This window comes from Leuresthes tenuis, unplaced genomic scaffold (assembly GCF_036924035.1).
Source record: "Leuresthes tenuis unplaced genomic scaffold, fLeuTen1.0.hap1 SCAF_10, whole genome shotgun sequence".
Taxonomy (NCBI): domain Eukaryota; kingdom Metazoa; phylum Chordata; class Actinopteri; order Atheriniformes; family Atherinopsidae; genus Leuresthes; species Leuresthes tenuis.
This window is the reverse complement of record NW_027325364.1, coordinates 6259696-6286108: the sequence shown is the minus strand read 5'-3', so window position 1 is coordinate 6286108 and position 26413 is coordinate 6259696. Positions and strand designations below refer to the sequence as shown.

Below are 26413 nucleotides of genomic sequence, written 5' to 3'. Positions count from 1 at the left end.
CATGTGGTGAGGCTGCCACGCTATGACCGCGGTGCTGCTGATGCTGCGCACTCTAAATCTTTCCGCTCAGTTTCAGCAAAAGTCAAGCAGATTTAAGGCTGGATTAGCGCAATGTGTCGGGCCGAAACACGTTCAATCCTAAAGTAACCAGTCGTGTAAGGAAGAATGGGTTATTCCCCACTATGGAAGCTGATAGAGGGCAGAAGCAAAGTACAATTTGATGGACTTGATCACTTTTGTTTCACCAAAATGTATAAAAAGCCAATTCCAAAAGAGTTGGGACGCTGTGTAAAATGTAAATAAATGTTTTATCCACGACAGGACAAAGAAAACACATCAGATGTCAAAGGAGAGCCATTTTACTGTTTCATGAAAAACAATAACTATAACAATATAAATATAAGTTGATCTAGATGACAGCAACAAAAAGCTTGGATGGGGCAATGTTAACCACTGTGTAAACCCCCACATGCTTTTTTTCTCTTTTATGTCCTTGTATGTCTGTGAACTGAAGTGACCAGATGTTGGACTTTAGGGAGAGGAATGTTGCTCCATTCTTATCTGATATAGGATTCTAGCTGCTCAAAAGTCCCGGATCTTCTTTGTTTTCAACAAAGTTGACATAAAGTAAAGAAAAATATTCTTCATATATTGAGTGAGGGCTGAGACAGTGTTTTTATGACCAACAGAAATAATGACATTAAGATCCATGAACCACTGTTCATTTTTCATGATTTTCCTTTATTTCCTTTATTCTGCTTTACTTAGCTAAAATGAATTACATATAAGCAATAGGTATGGGGAAAATAATCCTGTAATGCTTTACAATGCAACACAATGGGTGTTTGCACATGAGAGTAGCTTTTTGTCAACAAAGTGACTTTTAGAACATGGCTAGCATGCTGGAGATGTGCAAATGATAAGAATAATATGGGTGGCAAAATCCCCAAGCTGTCAGATCTGAAGGGATTTACGTTTTTTTTTTCTTCTATCTGTTATACTGAGTGAATGCTGGCATGTTTCCAGGATAGTACATTAGTAACACAGACTGGATGGCGAGATGGGCAGATATGCATGGGTCAGCCAAATCTCTGGATTGAACAGCAGCTGGATGTTATAACGATGAGTATGCTCCAATAATGTTGAGGAGGTGAGAAATACCCAACTCTCTCACATGCACACTAGCACATTTATGGACATTCTGCTTGTGGTCGTTATGATGCTTTCAAGTGTTCACTGAAAACAGAGTCAGTTTTAAAACATGGCTTTGGTGCAAGACCACCATACTTGTCTACTCTGTTCAACTCAATCAGTTTAAACTCTAAAGTCACAATCATCAAAAGTCTGACTAATTGTACAGCGGTTGTTTGTCAAAGCAGCTCTGCTGGAAAATGAGAAAAAAGGGACTTCTTTCCATCATTGTCATTTATATGTTGTCCCAGTAGATTGACCTTTCCTCTGTGATCAGAGCAACAAAGATGCTCCCTCCTACAGGCTGAAAATTCACCTGTTTAACATTAACCTCATGCTACACATACAAAACAAACACATCACATGTGATTACTTTGACCAGTAGCTGTTGTGAACCACTGAACTGCGAGCCTGCCATCCCAGTGATACTACTGTGAGAAACTGTGCAAATGAAGTGGCAAACACAGCCTGACAGTGCCTCCTGAAAGGTTTTTGTTTTGCCCTCAATTATACATGAAAGAGGTGACAGAAGTGTTGTGCTCTCTAAAGTAGATCTGCTCACTATATGTCAGTGATTCGACCCATCAATCAGATTTTTTTAAAGCTATTGTGGGCAAATCAAAACTGTATATATACATTTTTTAATGTTTATTGTCTCTCATTTATAAAACTACCTCTGATGAAATATAGAAGGAAATGATAATCTGTTTCTGTCATTTCTCTGACTCCCTCTGCTCTGGTGCTAAATGTTGGAGATGATGGCTGAACTACTTCTGAATTAGATGTCACTATAATCTCACTGTGTCGCCTAACACAAGGATTCACAAAAAGGACACAAAAAGGATTCCTGGTTTGAAATCCAGCTTTCTGTGTGGAGTTTGCATGTTCTCCCTGTGCATTAATGGGTTCTATCCAGGTAGATGGATAGATATCATGCATGTTAGAATAATTCATGATTTTAAATCAACTGTAGGAGTGGATGGTTGGCATCCTGTCCAGGGTGTACCCCATCTCTCGCCAGATAGCAATTAACTTAGATTGATTTTGGACTCAAAAATGTCCAGATGGACAAGAGATGTTGCCATTCCAGTCAGGAGCAAGAAATTACATAATTAGACTTACAGTTTGTTTTTGGAACTTCCACATCAGAGAAAGTAATGAGGAGCTGTTTTAAGGGCGAGTGATACGAGATTAAAAGATTAAAATTGAGACGCTGGAAATAATCACTGGATCAACAGTCTGGATCAACTCTTAAAAATATAAAGACTGAAATGTGATGGACGGGTCTATACAAAACAGAATGAATGTGTTTATGTTCATCCTCCCATGTTAAAACTCATTGAACATTAAAAGTAAATATTTTCAAGACGTCTAAGGCAGGGTATGTTAATTGAAAGGCCTTCAGTATACTGTGGTGTTAAACTCATTGGGTATTTGACGCAGCTGCATTGGTTTTCATTCTCAAAGGCACAAAACAAAGGCCTTTTGCCAAACTCTTTAAACATTCAGCTTTGCAAACAGGTGCAGAAGCTTTCCTACAGCAAATGAATACCAGCCAAGAATGTAAAGTCACCCATCAACAGGGACTGTGCCTCTGGCCTGTCAGAGCTGAACAGCACAACTTTAAAATGCAAACAGAGAACAAGGTGAGAAAAGACATAAAAAAACTGAGGCTGTCTGCAGAGATGGACAGAATTTATAATACATTCACTGAAGAAGAGATGTGTTAAGTCTCACGTTTGGTTTTATCAGGACAGTTTATACCTCAAGCAACAGGGGACCCTACAGACACTGTTTTCACCAGAAAACTGTCATATGGTCAGACAGGTGAATTTTCAAGCTCTTCAAAACTTGCTGTACACGTATGTTATTTGACAAATGGGCTCTTCTTTGTTGAGTTCCCATACTTTTAGGTATTTTCCATCATTGGATATTTGCAGTGGAGGATAAAATAAAACATGGGGAAGAGAGCAGGGTAATGAAATTAGCAAAAGTCATTTTGGCTAGGAGTCAAGTCAGAGACCCATTGTCAGACATGTAAATCACTGTCCATTGTCTGCTCTAATCAGATAAGACGAAGGCAACATAACATTGTTAGCATGCCCGCAAACCTATGCAATTATGTAATAACTTAATGTGACATGAATTTTAAAATTTGAGATATTGCAGTGTCTGGCTGAACCAACAAGCTCTTTGTTTATTACTGACTTATTACTGTGGTAACTCCAAACCAGTGGCATGCACAGACTTTTTCAAGGGCAGGGACTGAAAAAAAAAAAAGGGCACATATAGTGCGATTCTTACCACTGTAGAGGGCACTTTAGCATGCGTTTTGGCTCCTGAGAGGACACTTTAGGGCAGTTTAGCACACGTTTGGCTCCCAAGAGGGAACTTTATCATGTGTTTTTCAACAATTGGGTCAGAAGGGGGTTTTCAAGAAAACTTGTAATTGGCTAGGTTTAGAAACAAGTCAAAACACTATTTGGTTCCATTTAGATACCAACAATACTTGGTCACGGTTAAGAAAATATGGATGGTGTTACTCATCACCATGACAACCAACCAACACAATTTTTCTAGAAATCAACAGAGGAGAAGTTAGTCACTTTCTGTAGTACCAGCATATGTACAGTAATGTTGTATCCATTACAAAAAATCCACCAATTCTGTCCGTGAGACTAGCTGGTTTTAAAAATGTTGTGTTTAATCTGATATCTTTTCCTAACCCCTAACCAAGTAGTTCTGGTGCTTAAACGTAATCAAACAATTAATTACTTTAAAAATACACTAGCAAAGGCTGCAACTTTTTACTTTTTACTAACAATGACCAAGATTTTAGACTTAGTGAGATCTAAACATTATTTTGTGTCAGTTGGTCTGATAACTGTGTGTCATCTGTGTGGGAAGTTTTAGATAGTTATGACTATTTGATCCATTTAACCAACCGTGTGCCAGAAAAAAATTATTCACTCAGTAGTTGTTGAAAAGCCATATGCAATCATGGATTTCCTCACCACACAAATTGTTTTCACAGACCATAAACTGATTTTAAAGATGCTTTGAGTTTTCCATTTAGCTCCTGCCGGTCTGGGGCTCAACCTCACTTCCAATTTAATTAATCCCCATCGCCTCTGGTTCCCTGATTATAACAAAGCAGCCTTGCGTTGCCTCATTTTCCAAGCACAAAGGGGTGCATCTGCCAGACAGGAGGGTGCTCATGACAGCTCAGGAAGGTGCAAGAAGTTCTTTAAGGGATGTTAAACTGGGTCTCATTTTTAGATTGTCCACAATAAACCCATGAAAGCATTGTTTCAAGAGCACTTCAACTTGATATTCAGCTTGTGTCCTTTAAATTTCTCAAGATGCTGAATCCTGGGAAAACAGCCCATCAATAACTACAATAACAGCATTACCAAAAAAAAATAAATTGCCAATCTACATATTAATATACATCTATCTTTGCAGTACTGTTTGCCCTTGGGTTTAATTAGATTACAATTTCCTGAGATGGATCTGCATCGCCTGAGACGAACAGTGGGAAATAGAACTAATTAGTAGAGAGAAGTGATATAACTTGACCTTAAGCTCCCAAAAGATTTCCTACTCAAAATCCTACAGCAAACACCACTGACAGAGAACGATAAGCTAGGTCAACAAAGAACAATTGTTTGTTTCTTTATATACTTACTTCAGAGCTTTATCATACTGTCAAAACTTTATGAACTGTTCTTGGGCATTAGAATGTTTCCATAAATCCATTGTGCCTTCATTCTCAATCTTTTCAATTTACTTAATTTGTTTGGAGCAGCTTCTGTATGATTAAGCAGAAACGTGACCAGATTCTCAACAACATATGGCTGGTGTTCAAGACGAAAATAGACAGCTGCCTTCCATTGTGTTCATATGCCTGAGAGGATGAATGATATGCAGGGTTTCCTCTGACTGCCCTCCTCTGGATCCCTCTTGTTTGTGGAGAATGCAGAGTATACGTGTGTGAAAACAAAAGGACTTACACCGTTACATCCACTTAGTATGTCGCACAAACTGGGAATACAAGATTGACAAAAATAATATTTTAAGTGACGTCACTGCCACTCCTGTCAGGATGTGAGGATATTGATGCTTGCGACATAATGACGTCGACAGTTGTCACTCCTGACAAAAACATAAATGTCATGTTAGAGGTTGGAGGACAGGTTGTAAGATGGTGTTAATACCCCAATCTTTAAGCAAGAAAGTCCTGTTTTGCATCTTTTTCTCACATCCTTTCACTAATGCTCTACTTTCGTGATTAATTACTTTTCTCCGTGCCTCCCACGTGCTAATGGTTAAGATTAGAGGTCATGTCAATGGTTTGTGGTAGTGCTACGGAAAAACATTTGCTATGAGACTAAATTGGAATCTTATTTGCATATCCTATATAGATAAATCTTATATCAATGTTGCATCCAATTATCCATTACATCATGTGGTACAATACAGTTTAGCCCTTCCAGGCTTCGTTTTCCAATGCAGACAGTATCCTTGGATAGGTTGGGGATCAGCTCTTACCATCACAGTTAGCGTTAGGCAACGGCAACACATAGGACAACTTTCCTGTATGTGTGCTTATTATATTGATTGAGCAAATATTTAATTCCAAAGTGACTCAAAAGTGAGAAATACAGAAGGGTAAAGTGGGGTTATTGCACTGAATCAGTTTGTAAAAGGCTTTTAGTTTGTATATATCTTGGGAATGATAATAATGACTGATTGCTACAAAGATCAACCTCTGTCAGCAGAGAAATAAGATCTATCCATAATTTTTACTCATGGATATTAAAAACATGCAGGAGTCGTGCACATAGTATGAGTTCTGCACACAAATGTAAATTGTGTGCCAGATTTTCAAATGACTATGAACAAGGAAGTGTGTCATGTATGCTGCTGCAGATGTGTTGTTTATGCCCACAGGTTATGATCCTCTGTAACCAATCGGCAGTCTGGAGTGTTTGGGCCAGAGTACTTGGTCCATTTGAAATCTCAGCTAAAGTACATGTTCCTAGCAACAAAATTAAATTTAAAAAAAGTTTGATAGATATTTATGTGTGTGTGTATATATAAATGACACAAGCCATATACCGCATAATGGAAAAATGCCAGTATACGGTCATTATAAAGGGTCACCTTGGCGCTTTGTACCTGCATCACTGCTCCTGGGTGCAGTTATTTCCACCACAGAGTCATGTCTGTTTTTCATGTGGTTCTGCCTACCAGCTGAAGATAGGGCAGTTCAATATCTGCTTCATGCCTTGTCCCCTGCCTACAGAGATTTATTCTCTGAATCTTATTAACAGTATTTCGTAGATAAAGAATTCCCAAAAGTCTGCAATGTTACACTGAGAAACATTTTTCTCTTATGGTTGAACAATTTTCACATACAGTTTGTAAGTAAATGACACCTTATCCTCACAAAACATGTACCAAAGTAATTCTTCTCACTCAAGAAACAGCTCTTCTGCTGGAAATTCCCTTGTTTGTTCTATTTTGCTGTTCTGGATGTTTTTGGCCTGCAACAACAGGACAGATGGTGTGTAGACATCACACCATCCTTGACACTGCATGGATGTGAGGAATGTGAAAGTGTATCAATCAGTTCAATAGCTCTGCTGGCATTACGTTAAGTTATATTTAAAATCAGATGACACAGTAACCTCTTATAATGTTGTATAGAAATGTGCAGAGGTATGGATGTGTTTATTTGTGTTTCAGAATCTAATAATAGTGGAAAAAACAGAAAGACTATTAAGACTATTAAGTTTAATGTCTTTGATTTATTGCTTTGTTCTGTGACTGGCCATAAAGCACTGTTACTCTGCAGCAATGGCAGAGAGGGGCCAAGTCAGAAATGCTAGTACATTTAGAAACAGTAAAAGCTCAGTGTACCCTTAAATACACTTTATTTGTTTTGCAACTTATCACCATATGTTTTTGTTTAAACTTCAAATTGTTTCCCACTTGTTTTGAAAACTGGATGTTCTGACCATTAATATTAAATAAAGGTTATTTTTTTATGAAGAGCTCTGGTTTGTTGAACAAAAAAATAAAACAAACTCTGCCTTCAACTAATGCAACAAGCAAACAGAGGTTCTGTCATAGAGGTCGGCTGTAAATTCCTAATTATCGTCGTCTTCTCAATCATCCGAAGCCCTTAAGCTTCTATGAGTTAGACCTCCATAAACCCTCTGATGTAAATCTCTGTCTTTATGAATATACAATGCTGTGAACTGGTTTCAAAGGTCACACTAAAGCCACACCACAGACCAAATCATACAAGCACAAATAGACCATTTAGCTTTTAAATCTATGTCAAGGCCTCAGCTGTCCTAACTAATGCTGAGTGTTACACCATTCTGTACAGTTGAAATATTTGTATTACTTTAAAGAGTGTCACTTAAGCTACAAGCCTTGAGTTCATTTATTTTGCACATCAGCAATGCAGTGTAACCCTCATCTAAAAATATTAGTTAAATGGCAAAGGCAGAAGGCATCACAGCACTTTAAAATCTACTAATCCCTAAAGAGCAAACTTGGAAATACATCAACATGTGACAGGCCATCCCCTGAAAAAATTATGAATGTATGTCGCCAGCTTGTGTTTGTGAAATAGGCTTTCATGTCACTGTGCATATTGGAGGGGGTTCCTCTCACTGCTTAGAAAAAAATACTAATCCCTAAACATCATAGCACATGTATGCATGAACGGATATCACAGATGCACAGCAACCAGGCTATATAAAGGGATTAGATGTCAGCAACCATGAATGACTTCGTTTTGCTTCCAGTTTCTGATGAAATTCGTTGAGAATTTCCTCATAGGCACATCACAGAAACATAGAAGATCTGTGGTCAAAGGCCTAACACACAAAAACAAATGTCATTTACATGTCACAGTTGGATTCAGTGCTCATGCTCACTCTTTTGAGTGTGCAGTTATGTTTACATTTACTTTAGCTTCCTGATGTTGGGTCAAAAATCTGTATTAGTTAGTGTTTCTTGTGTTTGTGTCACACCCAGATTTTTTTTCCACGGTGACTGTAGTTTGGATCCAATCATAAAGTGGTGATCCATCATGAGCGTTGGAGTAAAAATAATGAACCAAAAACTGTTTTCACTCACACAAATTAAGGGAAGATTGTAGGAACAGTGGAATATCAGTTCCAGCTGGCTCTTTGCAAAAAGAAAGTAATCTGTTAAGAACTGATCTACCACTTTGTATTTCTTCACTATTTATATGTGAAAACCAAACACGAGCCAAAGCCCCCAGTCAGCAATGCATTCGTGTTGTTCCAAAGTTCTGTCCCCCACTTAGAATTGCCTCTACCTGCCAAAGGTCAGCCATTTTACAGCTAGTGGGAGTTTCCAACATCTTAGAAGACCTGGCAAAAAACAAACAAACTGTGAGGTGAAATGCCCATGCATGAAGCTGCTGACCTTTCTAAGTGGCACTCCTCAAGGGCACTGAAAAAAAACAAACAAAGAAAATATAACAGCATACATAATATATATGGAAATATCTGTAGATAGTGGATTTTTTGAGTATTGTTAGAGATTGAGTTGTTCCCATTCACTGCAAGCATACTGTAAATTGTTGAGACATTGCTCAGCTATAGCTCCAAAGCATCTGGAGAAAACAGAAAAGCCTGTTTCCTTGGTCAAGGACAAATCTTTATGAAAAATACAATAATTACCTAAAATTAGAGCAGTTTGAAAAATGGGAATGAGGAGTATTTGAAGTAGTAATTTACTTGTAGGGCTGGTGGAAGCACTACTTTTATATTGTACAGTAGATTTCAATTAATTTATACATTGGGCAGGCAAGGTGGTGTCGTGTCTGTAGGGATGCAGATGCTGTACCATTAAGTCATGATGAAGATAGAACTGAGCAGATGAAGCTGCCAATTTACAGCTCGATCTCCACTCCTACCCTCGCCTAGGGTCACAATCTGTGGGTAGCAATGGAAAGAACACAAGTGACAAAAATAAGCTTGGTTCACTCTTAACCAGTGGTTATGCTTGACCTGTTTGTCATAGTGCTGACAAACTGTGTTGATGACACAGTACAAAATACAGTCTATACCTGCAGTCTGTAGAACTTTCTGCAGAGAGTACTACCCAGCTACATTAGAGGCAGTAGAAGAGGTGATGAACAAAAAGTGCAAAGCAATTATTTAGATTATTCCAAGGTTTTCTGTAGAAATTCTCATCTTGTCAAACTTGCAGCAATCTGCCTTTAGGGAGTAGAGCTACTGCTCTTCTGAACTGACAGGAGACAATTTTTGTTTGTGTATCTGTCTAGGGTGTCTCAAAAATGATATGTTTTAGGTATCACATGCTTGAAAGTGAATATCTCTTGGCTGGAATGAGAATATCATGGTGCCCTTAGCTGTCAGAGGTGGCTGGACACGGGTCTAAAGGCAGTTCTGTTCAATCTGCTGCCTCACTGACTTTGGCTTAGATAAATTTTAAAAAAATGGACGAATGGGTGAATATTTTGTCATTTGTAAAATCATTTCCACTCAGTCTGTGCTGTCAGTATCCTTTACATTCACGTGCCATATCTGATCAATGTTTTTTGCTTTCACTTATAGTGCCTTGGTACTATAGATAGTTATAGTACTCTCTCTGAGCAAAACTTCAAACAGTGATGTAATGAGAATCTCTTTGTCCGTACCGATGGACCTAATCTGAATTTTTTCATGCCGCTTAGAATGCCACAGTCTTTTTTCAGAGGGGGCATGATTTTTTTATGCACTGGATTATTAGCAAGAAACATTGTTCCCCAGCTGTGAATGTAGTGGCTTCACAATAACTTTTCTAAAAAAAATTGAATTGAAGTGATATTCTTTATATTTTTGTTAGAATATCACAATTAAGCTGTTGTTTGAAGTACAAACATATTACATTTGTTGTAATTTGACAGAACAATGAATAAAATACCGCATTTTCGGGCTATAAAGCGCACCGGGTTATAAGGCGCATTAAATGAAACAAAACTCAGATAAGTCAAACTTTATTCAACTCACTTGTTGTATTGCGTGACTGACAGCGTTGAGTTTGAAATCGACTTCATAAGCATGTCTCTTAACAGGAGCAGCAGGTATAGAAAATGAATGCTCAATCCATCAAACATTTTTGACGGATTTTTGAGCGTTGTGTACAACATAAAATCAGTTCTTGGTCAGAAAGCACAACCAGAATTAATTCATACATTAGGCGCACCACATTTTAAGGCGCACTGTCGATTTTTGAGAAAATTAAAGGATTTTAAGTGCGCCTTATGGTCCAAAAAATACGGTAAGTGAACAAAACTGAATTTCATTCAATTTTATTAAAGGCTAAAAAGTCTTTAACATACCTACAAGTTTCATCATTATTTATGCCATCCCACTATCACTAAACCCATGCATTCAACTTTTAAAATTCAGAAATACATTTGTAATATAATGACCAGCTGTGTTGATATGTGGACTGTATGCAACAGATCTAAATTTTTTTTATTGTTTGCTTCTGTTAGCTTTACCTCTGCCTTGTCATACCTGGTTTCTGTCGGTGATTGCTCTCACCTGTTGTTAATTTTGTAATTAGTCCCTCAGTACATATTCTCCTGGTGTTCCTTTGCTCCTTTCTGGGTCATTCAAAGCTGTTGTTTACTCGTTGTTCTCACTCATCTTGTCTTCATCGCCAGTTCTTTTGTCTGTTCATTAGTCCCTCTGCTCTTCCTCTTTAGTTCCTTGTTACTTTCTGTAAATAAGTTAGCTTACCCTGCTTCAACGGCACATTCAGTTTTTCTAATAAAGACTGGGATATTCACTGCCTGGCTTCACCTCCTCCTTCAGTAGTCCTGCACTTGGTTCCGCTTTTGCCGACTGTAATATGTCATTTAACAATGATTTCACTAAATGTTATGAGATCATCAACAATCATAGCAAAATAAGAGAAATTCAAGTTCTTGGTCACAAATCATTGAATCATGTTAAAAACGCCTGCAAAATTGTGTTGGGCTCTGCTCACACCCCGCACATTCACCTTGTTGGGCTGTTGTTTTTGTTTTTTGGACATATTGTGACAGAAATGGCATTTTTATTTGAAATTACAAATCCTAAAGACAAGCCAGATCAACCTAGTCTCACAGCAAAACATGAAAAAACCCCAATGTTTTTCTTGTCCAAAGGACAAGTGTTTGTGTTGTCGCTGTTTTTTCATGCAACTAAACACAATATGGGGCCCAATGCACATTGCCAGGGTTGTGTTTTTGAATTGGTAGCTGACTTCAGACACCCAAATATATGCTCTCAAGCACATAAAGGGATTTTTCCACAATATGTCCCATTTATAAATGACTGTTGTAGCGAGTAGTTGTTCGAGGACCAAAGACAAAACAAGCAGTAGGTCGGTGAAAATTAATTTAAAGACTTTATCACACAAAAAACAAAAGTACTACCAGTGCAGGGAATCTGAGATGGACTCCGGGAAGATAGAAACCAAAACTAATAGACCGGAACCAAAGGCTAGAGGACAAACAAAATAAGCGAGAAATAAAGCTCCTATAAAACAAAAAAAAACAATCATGTAGAACAGTGCAAAAGAAGCTAAAGTAAATTACGCAAGAAAAGCTTTAAAACTTTAAAGCATAAGAAAGAAGGTGAGTTGATTTAAAAAGAAAATAAAAAAATGACAAAAACCAACACCAAAATCCAAAGACTGTAACAAACAACATGGTTAAGGTTAAGGAAACATAAAGGTTTTAAGAAACAGTTTAATAAGGTACGGTAACCAGTTATCCTTTTCCTGGACTGGTGCCTGCTGAGTCTCGCCTCTTTAACAGATAAAATGTGATCATGTGTTAAAAGTCATACCATGTGGCACTTTCTTTTCATCGATACAAAGTGTTCTGTTTTGTGACTACCTCACGTTTTGCAGGCCAGACAGAGGCAGAGGAAAATAAGCCATATTAGAAGACTGACTACATACAACTGAAAAATAAAAGACTAGCTTGGAATTAACGTATACCTTTGCCAGAAGCGTTACTCACAGCTGGCCCCTTTTAGGCACAAATCCATCGCCAGCAAGCTCAATATGAGAAAGCCACCCACACATACAGACATGAGGTGAGCAAATTTTAAAAATGGCAACAGAAAGAAACAGTCCATGTTACACTTTAACATGCTACCTTACCAAAATGGCAAGAGGATATGTATCATGCTTATTAATTAAAGATGAGTCAGTGCTGCAGGTGAAACCAAACACTCGAGCCATGGATCCATGAGTAATTCAGAGATGAGTGTTGTACGTACTTGAGTCAACACTCATATGCTCTTTTATCTGTTCTATTTTGTTTTTCTTTCACAGTGAAACCTGGAGCTCCTCTTGGGTAATTCATTTGACTCTAATTAACCTACTGAGCACAGGCTGGTTGATTCAACCTCATTTTGCATTTGACTCAAATTCTTAAAACTCTTGTGGTGATGATATCACATCACTGGATGTCTTGGTTCAACTGAAGGAAGCCCTGATCCCAGTTTGTCTGAATATTACTACAAAACTACAGAACTGGGTCACAGTTTTCCAAATATAACATTCTGAAATGTGTCGCTTGATGCACTTTGCAAAGAAAAAGTACTTTGGCAAAAATGAAAAGATAAATGAAAAATGACAGATCCGCTGCCTTAATTCAGAGTGAAACGGTTCAGATTTGATAGAATCTGTTTTTCTGAATGCAAGATTTCAAGATTTCATGAACTGATCACGGGACACAACACACTGTTCTGATCAGAAATAATCAGATGTACGTCTTGAATTCGCACTTAAAGTGGTTAGCTGCGGAGCACCTGACGTCAAAATTTTGTCTATTTTTATCGATAATCCGAGCTGCTACCATGCAAGCATTTCTGCCACTTTCTAAGCTGTAGAATCTGCTATTTTAGACTTCTTAGACAAAATCCTCCATCTGTTCCCTTTTTACAAACCATCCATCATTGGACCCCCATCACAGCTGGAGCATGGATTAAGCACTTTTTCAAAAAGTAATGTCCAGCTCCAATTCACATCTTTAATTCACTGCTCATTCTGTTTTTTAAATGTGGCCAATGTTCATCTGGAACAAATATGAACTGACAAAAAGACCTATACCATGGAATATATACATATATAACTAAATAGCTCTTCAAGAAAGCAGTTAAAATTTTGGATTGCAAACCTTTTCATTTTCATTATTGTAATATTTTAAAAAAGTTTAATATTCTTGACGTGGACAGATACCAAGAACGGGAGATTCCCATCATAGATGTGCAGCAGCAAATCTGCAGCAACTGCGTGATGCTATCATGTCAATATGGAGCAAAATGAAGAGGAATGTTTCCAACTCCTTGTTGAAAGTATGCCACAAATAATTAAGGCAGTTCAGAAGGCAAAAGGGGGTCCAACCTTTTACTAGTGAAGTGTACCTGATAAAGTGGCCGGTGAGTGTATACCATGTACTTCAATTCCATTTTATCAAATTCAACAACAGGAAAAGAGGCTAATATGTTTTGACATGTGACAATAAGTGTGAAGCATTTTTATTGGTTGAACTGTTTGATTACGAAAGTTAAAACAATGTTGAAGCTTTAAAAATTGAATTTTTTTCAGCAATTGTGAAAACTGCACTATCAGTTTAGCTTTTTTGCAGACTGAGATGAGATGGTTAGGTACATCCTCATATGTGTCAACTAGATTTTAAAACAAAGCCAGCAGTCTGTTAACTTTGTGCAGCAGAAAGAGTAGAATAAGGATGAGGCAGATTGCTGACTCTGTCTGCTGGGAGATAAATTGCCCACGAGCATATCTGAAGTTCACTAATTTACACTTTACATCTTGTTCTATTTAAACCCAACAAAAGGAATGTAAAAATGACAGTGGTGGTACCAGGGGTTATATATTGAACTGTCTTTTGGCAGGGGGTAGTCTTAGCTTGTAATTGCAAAAGCAACTGCACCATCATATTTAACTGTCAAATTTTTCCTTGTCTTTATATTTCAATCCTATGCCGGGAAAGTAATTTATATTCAATAAATTAGAATAAATACAGACATACACGATGACCCATTATTACTTACAATATGACTATATAATGTACATCAGTCACGTGAATATGTTCAGACAGATGCAAAATCTGGACAGTGGCTCAGACAAAAAAGCTTTGCCCACGATAAACACACATAATGTCCTAACCTCAACAAACTGAGCTTGGAATAAAAAAAGGCAAGAAAGTTTAATCTGCTGGAATCAAAGCAAGCCTTTAAAACCTCTTTGGTGTATGCTGCACTAATCTTTGTACGGGTCGGAAAAAAATGTCAAAGATTCAGAACTGGATTTAAAACTCAGACTCTCTCCCTCGATTGGCTTTGAGGCCTGATGTTTTTTAGTGTTTGCCCATGATTATTTTCTACAGATAAAATTGGGGTTACAAAATCTTCCCCCAGGGGCAGTCATATGGATGCATACAGAGAATGGGATGTCACTCGTTTCATTCTAGTCCAGAGGGAAATTGGTTTTGTAATAGCAGGAAGCTGACAGCCTGTGATGTTTGTGAGTCAACAGCTGATCATATGACAAGAGCAGAGGATTCTGGGAGCAAAGATGTTTCCACATTGAGTTTTGTCAGCATAAGCTGAGATGAGAAACAGTCCTAACAGTGGGGGAATGAAGGAAGACACAAGGAATTAAGAGTCAAACAGGGCCTCAGAAAACGTTTCAGTGTTCATAAGAGAGACTTGGATTAGAACAGAAAATCAATCACTACAAAAAAGTGCTGGCTGACACCAGAGTCGAAACACTTTCACAGGAGAAATTCAGTCAGAGTGTAAGTTCTGTGTGGTGATATCAATAAAATAATAATAATAAAATAAAATACTTAGGATAAAAGATTAAGCCACTTTGATAGCACTAAGGAATATTGGATTATAAATCTACCTATACACATACATTTACACAAAGGTCATGACCCTCTGCATGATTCTATGTTTGCTGATGCTGTGAGGGAGGTTGGGTGTTGGATGATGGATCGATCAAGACAGTACCTTTCACGAGTCTCATTATCTAAAGTGGGCAAAGAGCAACCAGGGAGAGGTTCTTATAGGAGCTTGAGATGCAGTGCCCAGCCCTGTGAAAGCCAGGGAAGAAATGTTTAAAAAGAAAAAAAATGCAGGGACAAACAGAGAGCTGTCAGTGAAAGCCAAAGCCTGGAGCTGCTCGTCTGCAGTGCACTTAACACACCAAAGGTCTTAACACAACACAGATCTCAGAACATGGCCATAGATTACTGTTAACCTTGAGGAGCAGTGAAGCAGCAAACAGGAAATAGATGAACATGCATTTGAATTATGTTTCCATCTAATCATGTTGCTGGAGGGGTTCACTGCATTTCACTTCTATAAAGTATATAATAGCTGCATCGTGAGACATACATTTTAAGAAAAATTGTAGAGAGAGTCCAAGGGTGCTTTCAAGTGAACATGAATTTCCATGTTGTACATCCTTACATCTGAAGCCCCTTGCTTTTGCAGAGGTTTGTAGTAATGAAGCACAAAGACTATGTAAATGAGCTGAAGAGGAATTTTCAGGAATGTATTCAAAACAATGACAACGATCTGGTAAATGAAAACCAAAAAGCAGTGAGTATGCTGGGTAAATTATGAGAATATGGTGTCTATGGCAGGGAAAGGTCAGAGGTGAGAAGTCATTAACAGGTGGAAGCAAACATACGAAACAAAGCTAACAGAAAAACAAAAAAGAACTCATTTGAAAATAAGACAGGACTAAGAAATACAGAAACAAGAGACCAGATCACATAATAACACATAATAAAACCATCAAACACTCACTCAACTTCGAGTTTTAATTTTAACCTAAAAAAGTCTTCATGAGGACGAAGGTGGGGCAATTGCATCAACAAACACCACATGGAGACCTTTCAGGGTGAAGGACTGTTTCTAATGAAACTGACTGTGCAGGACTGTGAATGCACCAACAACTTGTGTACTTAATTATAACAATGTGTGAGCGGCTGTTTGGTTACTGCACATAAACAAGGACATCATCATTCCCGATTTTGTGCGGGCGCCAAAAGGTGTTCAGTAATGGATCGTTTAGAGAATCAGCTGGCCGAAGTGGTGAGGAAGTACGAAAATGTTATCCTGGTCAAGGCAACAAGGCTTTGAGGTGGACATTTATTATTACAGAGACATACTAACTAACTAATGACTAATTAACTAAAGGGTCTGACTGATATCAGGGCTGTTGTTTCTGTTTTGAGAATGTTTACTTTAGAACCAATTTGTTTGTTTTTAATATTTCTTTACAATATATTTTTTTAATATTTTATTTTCCCTTAATTTTATCATTAAAAGCCATTATTACCATTTCAGGTTGTCTGGACAAATCTCTGTTAAATTAATGTGTAACTGTTCATTGTGTATATTTGGTACGTATGAATCAAAGTCTAGCTAAGATGTTCGTGTCTGGTAAAGACCACAAATAATGTTTAAGATCAGAATAGGAACAAAGTCTATGTTTCAAATTATTTTAAGCAAGTCAATTTTCAATAAACAGCGGCAGCAGTTTACACATAAATGTGCTTTTAGACATGCCTCTGTAACTGGTCACCAAACATCATCTGTGCTGTTTGAGTCAAGTTTTTGCCCGAAAAAACTCCTCCCCAAACCTGGAGTTCTCATTAAACTTCCTTAAGATGCAGCCAATATAAACTCACACACTGACAAACTACAGCAGCAGAGGAACACAGAGTCAGACTCTAAGAACTTCACCAAACCTTTTGGTCATGAGGTAAGCTTGTTTGCTGCTGATTTTCTGGTTTATTTCACTCATACCAGCTCTTTGTTATCAACAAGGCTTGTTTTAGAGTAAGATTTAATCAGTGTGAAATGTTATTTTTTGTTCTGAAGGCTGAACAGCAAGGGTTACTGAACCGAACTAGAAATGATTAAAGAGACATTTCATTGCAGGCGCTGATTTCCCAGTGAAGACTGTGGGCTTGACTTTAAAGATTTCCACCCTTTGAGTTTTGGTTAAGATAAACTCATAAGTATATTTCCCAGCTAAGAAAGCAATTAGACTTAATAAGCTTAGGATTAGAAAGTGATTTTGACCCAGTTGCATAATGGAGTGTTTTCTGGAAGTGAGACTCATACATGACTCGTACATCTACAGGGCAGCACACACACATACTGTATGTTACTTGAGACTTTGCAGTTTCAAACAAAGCTTTCTGTTAATTCACCCAAAGGTGAAGTAATGTTGGGTGTAATTGATGTGCGTAGGAAGCAAAACATGTAAAGCAGCACCACTTTAGCACACAGATTATAAGTTTACTCAACCTAAAATAGAAACTAAAGTCAGTGGCCTTTCCTGGAAACTTGGTAAAAATGCATATTGGAAGCACATTGTAATAAGATACCAGTGGAGTCTTTATGAGTTGCAGATGGCAGGAAAGTAGAGCGCTGCAAAGCAAAGAACAGAAGTTTGTGGCTCTGTGAGTTTGACAAAGTGTGTACTGGGGAAGTGTTTAAATATATGTTTGATAAGAAAGAAACCTTTATTGAAACATTTTGCTTGAGTTTGATCCTTCTACTGGTACCTATTTATGGAAGCGAATCTTGATCTTAATTAAAATTAAAATGCATTTGCAGAAATGCTTTTTCATTTTAAGAATGTGGCTGCATTATTTGACTCATAAATAAAATTAGTAATCAATCCTTTCATTTGCATTTACATTTTCTTCTTCGAGACTGCACATTATTGCTTTTTCGTTTTCATGGTCTGCCCGCAAAGTACTGCCCATGATTGACTGGGGGACAATCATGGGCAATCGGATGTGACCGCCCGCCCGGTTTCTTAATGTCTTGCGTCAACCCGGTTGGGACATAGAAGGGAGTGCCGCTGATCGTTTAGTTTGGGAGCCGCTGATCTACGTTATAAATACGATCTACGTTATAATACGTGATAAATTACAGCAGTTGGATTGTTACATTTTTTAGTCATACTGTAGAAGTAAACTTGTTCACAATGCATCCATCCATCCATCCATCCATTATCTGCCGCTTCTCCGGGGGCAGCAGCTTGAGCAGAGAAGCCCAGACGTCCCTGTCCCCGGCCACTTCCTCCAGCTCTTCCGGGGGGACCCCGAGGCGTTCCCAGGCCAGCCGAGAGAGTCTCTCCAACGTGTTCTGGGTCTTCCCCGGGGTCTCCTCCCATTGGGACGTGCCCGGAACACCTCACCAGGGAGGCGTCCAGGAGGCATCCTAACCAGATACCCGAGCCACCTCATCTGACTCCTCTCAATGCGGAGGAGCAGCGGTTCTACTCCGAGCCCCTCCCGGATGACTGAGCTTCTCACCCTATCTCTAAGGGAGAGCCCAGACACCCTGCGGAGGAAGCCTATTTCGGCCGCTTGTATATGCGATCTCGTTCTTTCGGTCACTACTCGGTCTCGGATTTGGAGGCGCTGATTCGAATCGCTGCGAATCGCTCCAGTGAGAGCTGAAGGTCACGGACCGACGACGCTAACAGAACCACATCATCAGCAAAAAGCAGAGACCCGATTCTGAGGTCGCCAAATGCACAACTCATTGGTTCTCAATGCATTCAACTGATATTAATACAACTATGGATATGCATTTCAGTCAGAGTCTGTTGCATAAAAGTAATGTTTTTCGTTTTATTTGTATTTTCAGGACGTTGTTGTGTGTGTGCTTGCTGTTGCTCGTTGCCTCAGCTATGGGGAACCAGGATGAACCCTCACTGGATGAGCAGTGGGAACAATGGAAGATCAATTTCGAAAAACAGTACAAAAGCCTGGTGAGTAAGTATGAGCATGTCCAGTATTAGCTGGCACTGTACTGACATCTTAAACCACAGAGTACCACTTCTTAAAAACTGCTTTTTGTTGTTTTTTTATCGTTTCATATGACTAAACATTTGACTGTAAAAAAAAAAAAAAAGCCAAAACCAAACTATTAATTGGTTACATACTTCAGTGAATGTGTGTTATGTACTTTCATGGTGAAGCCTCGAGTTTATAAACCTGTTACATAATTAATCTGATGTCAAAACATTATGATACACACCTCTACTCTGTGGACAATTACCAGAGATTACAGCAATCTTTTTTTTAAATGGATTAATTATAGATTACCTCACAGTGGTCTTCCCCAGCAAAGTTAGATTTATAAATAAAAATCCCTTTTCAAAACCAACTCGTTGTCGCAATAACAATTTTATTCTCTTTAGCTGGGTCCTCATGCATGAACTCTAACTCAAATCCTTCAACTCGTGACCTTGAGCAAAAGGTCATTGAATATAAGTTGTTTATGACATTCAGCAAAATCCATAACAGGATCCTCTTAATTTAAAATCATACAGATGTCACAGAGTGTGTCATTTCAGAGTGATATGACCATGTAAGTTGTTTGTCCCTCCTTTCATATGATTCAGATGTGTGCTTCAAACAACAGAATAAGTCAGAAGAGAGACTTTGAGACCACAAACGAGTTTCATTCACTCTCTCTTGAAGTTTGGCTATTGCAAGTACTATTTTTAAGTGAGATGATGAGGTTCCGTAGTGCAAATGCACAAAAATTGATTGGTTAGGTTTAGGAATAAATCATGGTTTGGTTTTAAACTTTAACTTACTGTTACAAAACAGCCAGTTTGAGGCTGTTTTGGACACATTTCAAGAGGAGAATTCACACACTCGTTCATATGACAGCTGGAGGTTGCATATTTTTAAAATATTAATATAGGTCATGATACTTCCATGAATAAACAGCAAATAGTGGATTTTTTTATTGGAAAATAGCCACTATGATACTTTATATCAAAAATATATTTCAGAATATTTGGTGCAACCGGACTACTTAAATGTGTGTAGCTGCCTTTAGTTGTGATGTTTGAAAGTAACAACATACACATTAGGCACATTTTATTCACTTATAGAAACAAAGGAATGTCTATGTATCTATCCTTTCAATGTCTATATCACACTTACAATAACTCTGTACCATAAACTATGAGGGAAACAATGTCATAAGGAAAAACTAGAAATGTGAAGCCAGCACTGATTGCTCTACTTTTTTGTTTTGGCCTGCAGTGGAACTGAAACAGATGGAGGCAAAAGTAAAACAGGACACGCACAATGAGAATTTACTTTTTTCATGTCTGTCATCTTTTCCAAGTAATACATAAAAGGTAACTTCCAAAGCCTGTAGATCTGACATTATCACTTAGGTGACTGAGTTTTTATTTTTCAGGACTTAATCTAACAAATGCTTAATTTTCAGTCATTGGCTGAATGATTAAAATAGTGAGGGCAAAGTATAATCAGCCCATTTGCCATTTGTTTAGTTGTTCATTTAGGTCATGTTTTGCTCTGATGGTGTATCACTTAAGCTGACTCGGTATTGCCACGATAATAAAATCTCCCTTGATACATTTGTGCTTTTTAATATCCTGGCTATGAAGATGAAAGGGAATATAGTTCAGTTTGTGTTAAACCGTAACTGACTGAAAATGTACCTCTTGAATGCTCACTGAGCATCTGTCATCCCCTCCTGCTCTTCAACCCCTGTTTGAGGTCAGCACTCCACAGCTGTGGAGTGTGTGCATCTGTGTCTGAGCTAAATGCGAATGTGTGCAAATGTATGTATGCAGTTTGTCAATATGCCTCAATTCCTATCGATAATATAAGCCTGTGGGTTTTATGTTGCTTCATTTGCCACTTTTTATAAATGCATTTGTCTGTTTGTCTTTTCATGATGTAGTTTAACTCATGTTCTTGTTTAGTAAGCATATTGCGTACTTCTTTCTCTCGTGCAGATTTTGATTAGCATTCCTCAAACAATCCTCAGATTGTAATAATGATAATAGGACACCGTAATCTATCAGCATTTGCAGTTTTCATTGCTGAAATGGATATCAGTATGATTCCAGTTATGCTAATGGTTGTTTAGACCCTAATTGGATCATAGATTTTCCAGTCAGCCCACCAAGTTCTTTGGCTGCATCTTCTTATCATATTTAGACTCAAAACTAAATGTGGAACTGAACAAAAGCTGAAAGTGGTGAATGGTGGATACATTTTAATATTCACCTGTATAAGCTGTACAAGGGAGGATAGTTGTGTGAATGTAGACTGGTTAAACTGACCTGATTAATAAAATGGGGCAATAAAAGTTTTTTTTTTTTCAATTTGCTAATTATAATAGAAATTTGACCTGTTTGCCCATATTTGTTTCAAATAGCCGTCAGGTGTTAATACAGACGATAAGGAATGAAGGTCATTGATTCTTTTTTTCTTATGTTAGGCTTCTTATGAAGTCGATTTGTGGCAGGAGAAATAACATGTCTTAGTTATGAAGAGACGTTAATGGAAATTAGATTTGTTTTTCACACAGAAGAAGCTACGACCGTTTCTACGCATTCTAATGAAAATGAAAAGAATGCTAACTGCACGTTGGTCTAACTCTGTCCCAATAGCACATATGAAGCAGCCTGATATGTCACTAAGTACAAAATGGCTTCAGTGCCTGCAGTTGAAAGCTTTTCATGTCAAATAGATAAGTTACGATTCGATCAAGGAAAATCTAAGTTGAAAGCTAATCTGTCGGTGTGACTGAGTTTTTGCTCGTTCAATTTAATATCTTAAATTTAACAGATTTTTTTTCACACACATTTTCGTCTAAATAACGTTTTCCTGCATTATCATAAATCAAGATTAACTGAATTTCTGTTCATTAAACAATGAGCAGGTATGCTGTGAGGTGTAGTTCAATTGTTGAGAAATAATTTCAAGAGAACTTTGTTATTAAAGGCCAACTGTGAGCAGCAAATTTTTCAACATAATCTAAGTTCAGATGGGCTGATTGAAATTAAGCTAGAAAGCAAGAATGAAGAACACGTTCAAATAATGTGGATTCCTTCTTAAGCTGTAAAGGATGAGTCCAGTTTTTGTTTTAGAACTGAAATCAACTCTTGAATTCTCTCTTCGTTTTCGTCAGGATGAAGAAGTGATGCGCAGGGCCATCTGGGAGGAGAACAAGCTTCGGATTGACGCTCACAACCTGGAAGCAGCGCAGGGAAAACATACCTACACCCAGGGATTGAACCATTTTGCTGACATGGTCAGTCTGAGGCCACCCCACATACTCAACACCACATTTCATCGTATAGCTCATTCTTTGTAATACCAGAATAAAGTGATATCACACTACTAATATCCCAGGATATACAGCTGACATTCATGATGTGAACTGTTTTTATTCCATTTAAGTAGAAAACAATCATGGTTAAGCGTAACATACATTATTTTCACACAAAAAAAACCAATCACCATCATGGGCGCCATTAGAGGTCACATTCTTTGAATTTAATTATTAGCCTGACCCAGTGCCTTATTGAAAGAGAGTTACGACACCCTTTCTGGCGGGGCGCAGCACAAAAAACTACTATTTTACCAGCAATTTTTGGTAAATATTGACCAATAATGTGCAGTGGTGAATTCTTCTTCTCTGTAGAAGACATAACTATTCTAGATTTCATTTTCTGCATTTAATGTGAACTGAACACATTTATCTGTGTGTTGGTTTGTATCCAGAAAGCTATTGTAAAATTTTAATTAATTGATTAAAATATGCATCTATATGAAACATTTTCTGATTAAAACTATATTAAAGGACAAAATAAGTGTGTGCCAGCTAAAACAAAGAACTTTCAACCAATCACTTTATTATGTAATGTCATTATGGAAAATGTAAAACAAGCCTTGAAAGTAATTTTATTACTATTTATACCGTTGGGTAGTTTAATCTGCGACAATGAACTGTATCAGTGTTGTGTCTCCACATAACTGATCCCAAAGAAAATGAAAATCCCCTAAAGAAATAACACTCAACACTTTTGCACAGTGCTGTTCACAGTGTTGCACAGTTACTTTGAATAATTACTTCATCTTAGTTTTACTGTTCAGTGTTGAGGGTGGAACAAGAGAAAAGTTTATAGCCCAGTTTTTCATATCAGTATGTTTGGTTTTGCACAAAATTTTACATATATACTAATAGTATCCACATTTATGCTGCCATCTCTGAGGCATTGTCTGGAAAAAGGATGTATAATTAAACTAAATTACCATATCAATCTTACAGATCAAAAGCTAAACATGTTTTATCGTTGAGATAGCTCACTGCCAGGTATTAAAATCAAACGTACTGATACAGTCACCACCAAAAGGCAAATCTGATGATCAAAGCAAATATTGATATGAAAAAAAACTGGCAATAACTACAATAAATCTAAGATAAATCCACAAGCAATTATATGTTGAGGTTCACATAAATTCTGTCTCATCTCTCACCTATAGCAGCATGATCACATTTTTGACATTGTAGTTATCACAATACATACATAAATATAATATCCTCAACTTTAGATTTTAAAATTAAACAAAGACATCCATTTTAATATAATATGTTACTCAGAAAAACATCCAATCCTAACTTTTCAGAAGCTTCAGCAAGAAAATGTACTTAATTTCTTCAGTAAGGTTGTTAATTTTCAACATAATTCAGTGAAATCCAGCTCCCAAATGTCAGAAATCCACGTTTTCCTGAGTGATTTTATCTTTTACATGCTGTAGTCAGTTTTTTCTTATTTCACGCATGTTGTAGCACAGTTAGGTTATGTGTATTGTCTTTAAATTAGCTATCGTCTTTATGCTTTTAGACTGCTTTTAGTGCTGAAAGCAATGTGTTGATGGCAGATTTAAAATAAATCATTCTACTTCTTCTTTCATCTTGCTGTAAATCATGTAGTTTCTTGTATTCATTTAAATTCAATTCATTTTAATTTATACAGTGGCAAATCACAACAAATGTCATCTCTAGGCACTTCAAATATACAGCTCAGTCCACTTATAATCCTATCCATTGTGTCATGCAATCATAATTCAACGCAATCAAGTTAATTAGAATCCAAATTAGTCCAGTTCATACAATGGAAATTAAAAAATGCTGCTAAACTACGGCCATTTTTGCCATTTTCTGGTCTTTTCTGGTGGTGATTCAATCCTTCCATTAATTCCTTTTGACAGTCGTGCAATGAAAAATTCTATTTCACTTTGGAGTAAATTGTGTTAAAACCAACTCCTCAGGAGATCCTTTTCAACCTGTCAGCTTGCTGAATCAAATCCCATCACTTCCATATTGTCTTTCACTTGTTCTTTTCATAAATGTAGAAATACACCCTCTCTGTGTTCTATCTACTGTCAGGATGGTACAGTACAACTTGTAAACCTTCCTGTCTATGCATTTTGTTTCTTAAACATTTTTTACATATAAACTTGGTCTGCAGTTGCATTCTTTAATTATGTGAATCAAAATCATCTGCAACACTTTTAAGACAGCAAACAATGTTAACCTTATTTCCTGTCCTGCAGACGAAAGAGGAATTGTCCCGGATCTGCTGACTTCCACATGAAAGGCATGCTGATCCTGGTGAAGAATCAGGTGAGAAGAAAATAGATTTTATACTAAAAATAAATAATATTTATATTGCTCTATCATCTCCTCATTGGACACACATTCCAAGCATTAACAGCATTATTCCATCTCTGGACTTTGAAATTCCATTTGCAGCCAATGTTTATGTCACCATCCTTATCCATTGGGCACACCATGGTGGTTGGTTCTCCAAAGCACACATCTTCAGTGCTTTCGAAGTCTTGCCTGTTCAACCAGATCTCTGGGTTTTCTGAAAAGGATTAGTTCACTATTAGTTCACTGTATACCTCACTATGCTGCCCTAAGATCTTTTACTCTTTTTATAAAACCTAATGTTGGATTATCACCAACAGCTAACCTTGTGTTTTTATAGGCATCACCATAGACTATTTATTTGAAGCATCTGTGCTTCGGAGAATATACAGTGCGTTACATTGTTACACTGCTTATTACTAACTACTTGCTTGCCAATAGATGTACAAAGCATCCCTTGAGGGCCATCTCAATTATACTTTCACGAGTCCCCAAGGAAATTCCTTTGTAGAAGTCTCTTACCTAAAGCAGCTGCCACCCCCCCTCTCCACAGCAGTCCCTCTAGATCAAGCATGCAAAATGGAAATGCTTCTGTAGCAAAATGTCTTGCTCTAGTCTTCTTTCTACCTAGAATGGAATTTCACTCTTCTACCATAACTGCATGACCCAGCCTGATGATGTTCAGCTTTACATCAACATTGCTGGTTGCACAGGTTTTGGCAGTTATTACAGTGCAGATGGTTGCCATTCTTTGAGGGCATGAACGATCCAAGACATCCATTCTTTTATAACACAGCAGTGGTAGAAATCAATAATTAAAGCCAAACTTATTCCTCAGAAATCATGCAGTTAATTTGCAGGCTCACAATAATCTCAGCCTGACCCTGCTTGCTATTTCGTGCAGCTCATGTCCCAGGGCATCAAAATTGCATTGGTGGTTCAATGTCTCGCTTCTTCTTCCAGAAGTTTGAAATCTGGGGAACCAGAACATTTCAAATGCTTCACCAGTGGCCAACCTAACAGCTTAGCCCCATTCACTCTCTGTCTACCTGACTGGCTGGAGCTGTTTCAAGGCATATCATGCTGCTTATCAACTGCCTTTCCTTCACTAGACACCACTTCTATGTGCAACTTCATCACCTATGCTCATTCCATTGTCAAAATACATCATGCAGTTGTACTTGATAGGCATCAAATCTTTCTTAAAACTGTTCAAAGGGAACAACTGTCCCACTTTTCACCGCCATATGTCCACACTGTTTGTCTTGTTCTCTTGACCTCATTCTCCTTCTCCCTGTGCCTTTTAGTCTCCATCACCCATTCACCATTACTTCCTCATCCCCACCATTCATTTACTCTCCATCATCCGCTCATCATCCATCATCCTCCTCATTGTCCATCCCTTATCTCATCTCCACCTTTTCTCATCCCTCTTTATATTATTCAACCTTTCATCCGGTCTTCCCTTCTCCCAATCTTCTTTTTCAGGTACCATCTGGGGAGCCCTAAATTGGCTCAGGGATTCACCTCTTGGGACGGGATGCCCATTCTGAGTTTCTTCTTCAGCCACTAATTATGCGACAACTCAGATGGGCCATCAG

General features: G+C 37.8%; 1 protein-coding gene across 1 annotated transcript; it reads left to right on the top strand.

Moving 5' to 3' along the window:
• Positions 1–16976: 16976 nt before the first annotated feature.
• On the top strand, positions 16977–26413 carry LOC140316035 (protein CTLA-2-alpha-like). Its single transcript, XM_072393717.1, has 5 exons — positions 16977–17055; positions 18963–19086; positions 22284–22406; positions 24716–24785; positions 26301–26413. Exons 1-4 carry the CDS (start codon positions 17051–17053, stop codon positions 24743–24745), a joined length of 282 nt encoding a protein of 93 aa, XP_072249818.1. The 5' UTR covers positions 16977–17050; the 3' UTR covers positions 24746–24785; positions 26301–26413.

What these genes read in the sequence shown, in the direction of transcription:
- LOC140316035 (XM_072393717.1), top strand. An exon ending in AAAAACAGTACAAAAGCCTG is followed by an intron (nt 19,087 to 22,283) that starts GTGAGTAAGTAT and finishes CGTTTTCGTCAG; the next exon opens with GATGAAGAAGTGATGCGCAG. An exon ending in TGAACCATTTTGCTGACATG is followed by an intron (nt 22,407 to 24,715) that starts GTCAGTCTGAGG and finishes CCTGTCCTGCAG; the next exon opens with ACGAAAGAGGAATTGTCCCG.